Source organism: Monoraphidium neglectum, assembly GCF_000611645.1.
Source record: "Monoraphidium neglectum strain SAG 48.87 unplaced genomic scaffold scaffold04488, whole genome shotgun sequence".
Taxonomy (NCBI): Eukaryota; Viridiplantae; Chlorophyta; class Chlorophyceae; order Sphaeropleales; family Selenastraceae; genus Monoraphidium; species Monoraphidium neglectum.
In genome coordinates this window covers 1-4,410 of record NW_014009141.1, presented here as the reverse complement: position 1 = coordinate 4,410, position 4,410 = coordinate 1, and the positions used below count along the sequence as shown (strand labels likewise).

General features: G+C 67.1%; 2 protein-coding genes across 2 annotated transcripts; both read left to right on the top strand.

Annotated features, from left to right (window-relative positions):
- Window positions 1-9: 9 nt before the first annotated feature.
- On the top strand, window positions 10-369 carry MNEG_14442 (hypothetical protein; the record flags this gene model as incomplete). The annotated part of the gene is made up of 1 exon (XM_014037087.1): window positions 10-369. A coding segment is annotated over one exon (360 nt), but the record flags the coding sequence as incomplete, so codon positions are not given.
- Window positions 370-1,814: 1,445 nt separating this feature from the next.
- Window positions 1,815-4,016, top strand: MNEG_14441 (rhomboid-like protease; the record flags this gene model as incomplete). Its single annotated transcript, XM_014037086.1, has 5 exons — window positions 1,815-2,052; window positions 2,263-2,464; window positions 2,736-3,002; window positions 3,276-3,547; window positions 3,895-4,016. 5 exons carry the CDS (start codon window positions 1,815-1,817, stop codon window positions 4,014-4,016), a joined length of 1,101 nt encoding a protein of 366 aa, XP_013892540.1.
- Window positions 4,017-4,410: the final 394 nt, after the last annotated feature.

Sequence of the window (4,410 nt, the reverse complement as noted above, 5' to 3'; positions counted from 1 at the left end):
GTGCAGCAGCTGGACGCGCTCTCGGCGCGCGTCGCCCAGGCCGCCGCGCGCCGCGAGCGCCGCGACGAGGCCCTGGCAGACCCCCCGGACGAGTTCCTCGACCCGGTCTACTACACCCTCATGACCGACCCCGTCGTGTCGCCAGCCAGCGGGACCACGTTTGACCGCGCAGTCATACGGCGCCACCTGCTGAGCGACCCGCGGGACCCGCTCAACCGGGAGCCGCTGTCGCCGTACGACCTGCGGCCGGACGCGGCGCTCAAGGCTCGAATTGACGAGTGGGTTGCGCGGCAGCGGGCAAAGGCGGCGAGCGGCGGCGGCGGCGGCGGCGGCGGCAGTGGCGGAGCGGCAGCTATGGAGGCAGGGTGACGGGTCCGCGCCGCGCGGGCGGCGGTTTGCCCGTTTTCTGCTCGCGGGCTGCGTTGCTTGATAGAGTTCTGTGGTCGCGTCGCGTGAGCGCGTCTTTTGCAGCTGCTGTTTGGGGTCGCCATAACTGCAACATCGCTGACAGCTTAGGTTGGTGTTCAGCATGAGTAATCTGTGTTGCTGCTGTCCCCGTGCTGGCGCGCACAGGCTGGGCAGGCCAGTCAAGTGCCTGGGCGCTGCACGTGCGCGCAAGGGCCGCATCGGTCGTGCGGCGTCAAAGCTGTCCGGGTGCTGCGGCGCCCTCATCAATGTGGCAGGCGTTCCCGCGGGGTGCCGGTTTTCTCAACTCTGGCTCTGTGCCCTGCAGCAAGCGCTACAGCAGTGTGCCAGCGGCGTGCGTTGTGTTCCGGGCCCCAATGGCCCCCAACTCTCCTTTGACTTGTACCAACGTATCTTTGCACGCAAGAGCCTTGTCAGCACGGGGCCCTTGAAGTGCACCATGGAGTGGGGCGAGGTCGGGCACTGTGGCAATCGTATCTGTTCGGGCATGTGGTTTACATGCAACATTGGCTTTTGTCAGGCAGCGGAGGTGGGGGAGGGTAGCGCCGTGCTCCGCCTGTAGGTTTGGGTGTTCACGATGGCCGCCTCGGTCCGCCGCCCTTCACGCAGCTCTTCCCCACTGCCCTGTCAGCTCCCACCCTCGTCGCAGCCCGACGTTGACCTGGAAGCTGCCTGCAGGTGTCCGTGCACGCGCTGCGCTCACCATGCGGCTAGTTTGCAGCCTGAGGCACACAGCTGGTCGAGGGCACTCGCAGAGGAGCGGGAGCAGAGGAGAAGCAGACCGAAGGTTTTCAGGGCGGAAGCTGCAAGCCCAGCTGCCACCAGCGTGCCGAGTAGGCCGCATTCCCCGTGTCCGAAGCACAACTTGCCTGGATTCTGTGAGCGAAAAGCTTCTTCCTGCACATCTAGAAGGTCGTGTGCAGCGTTTCCACGCACTTTGCACAGTCTTCAGACCGTCGATCTTGGGGCTTTCCTTCGCAGCGTCGACGGCCTACTTATTATGGTGGAGCAACGTGCTCCATGGTCTCTGAACGGGGGAACGGGTGGCCCAAGGTTCGCACCCCCGAGTCGACCAGCGCGCGCGGCCTAACGATGGCAGGCACTCAAGCACTGAAGGCGTGCAATCGCGATGCACAGCGGTGTCAAGTACGGCTCAAAGTATAATTGCATCGCTGCACGCGCTGTAGCCCGGCTCTGACTGCCACTGGACCGCGGGAGCAGCGCAGCATCTGAAGGCCGGGCGACCGCTTACTAGCCCGCGCATCGCACCGCCCCACGCCGCCGCCGCCGCCGCTGCACCGCTCTGCAGGCCTGATGCGAGCACATCGGAGATCACTGCTGCCTCGGGGTCAGCACAGGCTGCCAGCTCGTCCGCCCCAATCAGCGGCATGTACCCGCAGCCCCTGCTCCATGTGCCCTCAGCGCCGCAGTTTGAGCAGCAGCAGCAGCGGCAGGAGCAGCAACACCAGCAGCAGCACGTGATGCACCCCCAGCAGGGACCCAGCGGCGGCGACGGCGCCCAGTGGCAGCAGCAGCGCGCGACCCCCGGAGACCAGACACTGGGCCAGCGGCACTCTGCCACCGCCAGCGGCAAGGCGTCGCCCCTCTCTCGCGAGCCTTACCCAGGTGCGTGCTCGAGGCCTTGCTGCTTACTCGGCCGGCGTTGCGCTTACGCCGCACGTCCTGTGCAGGCATGCTTGCCACGTTCCCGTCCGCAGGATGCCGGGTGCGCCCTCCTCAACCGCCGCGCTGGACCTTTGAGCGAGTGCAATGCTGGACCCTTGCCCCCGCTCCCCCCCCCCCCGCACGCGCTGCATACGCGCGCACGCTTCGCAGTCGTCGTGCACTGCGAGACCGACCTGCCCTCGCGCACGGTCAGCAGCGACCCGGCCGCGCACTACCTGCTGCTGTCGCGCGGCCAGACCAACGCTACCAACAGCGGCGGCGGCGGCGGCGGCGCCCCCGTGCTCGGCGGTGCCCTCGCAGCGGCGGAGCAGCAGCAGCAGCAGCAGAGGCACATGCTGCAGATGGCATCCTGGTGAGAGCCCTTGAGACACGACCAAGCGGGGCACCAACTTGAGGGCTCACGGAGCGCTTGCAGCCGCCCAGTGTGCACCTCCTCCCCTTCCGCGCCCCAGTGCGGTTCTCCCGACTCGGCCGCACACAGTGCCAGCGGCCAGCGGCCGGGCACACCCCTCCACGCCCAAGCGACCCTGCCCGCGGCCCTACCTTCCCCTTGCCGCATCCTCCCGAGGCTGCCGCACCCTCCACTTCCCATGCCCTGTGGCTGGCCCATCAACCTCCAACAGGCTCGTCCCCGACCATCGGCGCACTCACTGGGCCATTTTCACGAGCCTCGTTGTCCTGGGGATGTCCTTTGTGTTTGCCTTCATGGCCGGCGACTACGCGACCTGGCTCCGCACCCCCGCCGCCGCCGCCGCGCTCGGCGGCGCGCCCGCGCCGGCGTCGGAGCAGGAGCAGTGGGGGCCGGCGGGGCTGGTGCGGTGGCTGCGGTTCTGGGAGCTCAGGAGCGCGACGGTGTATAACCCCGTGTACCTCTTTGCCTGGGGCGCCAGGTGCGGCGCGGGGGGCGGTGGTCAGGGCCTATTTGGACGTTCCTGCACAGTGCCCAAGGCTCCCCTCTCTGCGGGCTCAAGCGTCGTGCCGTGTGCGCCTTGCACCCGCGTGCAAGGCGCGACACCTATCTCAGCGCGCCGCGCTGCCGGCGACGCGCAGCCCGAAACTGACGCCCCACGATGCCTCTAGCTTGCTGTCAAGCGGCCTCTTGCTCGCATTGAAAAGCTTTCGCTCTGCCTCACCCGCGTCCTGAATCCCCATTGGTTTGCCAGGTATACGCCCTCTGTCAAGGCCGGCCAGTGGTGGCGCCTCTTCTCCAGCTTCTGCCTCCACAGCAGCTTCACCCACCTGCTCTCCAACATGGCGCTCTTCCTGCTGCTGACCGTGCCACTGGAGCACACGTACGGCCCCATCCGCGTCGCCGTCATCTTCCTGGCGTCCGCCTTTGGCGCCAACTTCCTGTCGATGACGTTTGAGGACCCGTGCGTGCTGTACGTGGGCGCGAGCGGCGCCGTGTTTGGGTTTGTGGGGCTCGCGATATCGGGTGAGCGACGCGGGCGGGGCGCCCGGGGGGTGCTGGCGGGCGCGCACTTGCGCACGGTGCTGGGGTGAGCCGTGCGCAATCACCGTCGTCAGGCTGACATGCGACATGGGTTGACCGCGTCTCAGGGCGCCGGCTGAAGACCCGCGCGGCTCTGCCTGGCGGCTCAGCTTTGCGTGGTGCCTCATTGGTACTAAGTCTCTCGCGCCTGGCGGCCGCCACTGCACATGCACCTCTACATAATGCGCTGCGCCGCTACATATTGCGCAGCTTCACGGCGACATCTTCACTAGTCGCCACTTTGCGCACCACCCCTCACGACGCGCGCTCTCGCGTTTGAAATCCTCCAGACCTGCTGCTGAACTGGGACACCGTGGGCGCCCCCGTGGTGCGCCTGCTGGTCATGCTGGCCATGCTGGGCCTGTCCATCGCGGTGGAGTACATGGAGCTGCCCTACATGTCCATTGGGTAGGGTTGGGGGTTTAGAAATTCGGGTTGAGGGTTCAAGGTTTAGGATCATCCCTGTCCTTTGCTGTGGAGTACATGGAGCTGCCCTACATGTCCATTGGGTAGGGCCACCCTGGCACTGGGCCGGGCGCGTTTGGTTGGCCGGCTGGCTTGCTGGCTCTCTGGCCGCCACCGCCTGGCTGTATCTGGCTCGCTGGCTCGCACCGCCTGGGTGTTGATGCTTTGCGCGCTGCTTCGGTCTCCGGGGATACACCCCTGGTGCGACGGCGCCTTCCGTCAAACAGCGTCGGTGCGACCCTCGCAGGCGTCCGACCAACCTCTCCCGCATCGTGGGCTTTTGTACTGCCGCCTCGCCCCACCCCCTCAATGCCATCCCCCCCCCAAACACACACACACCC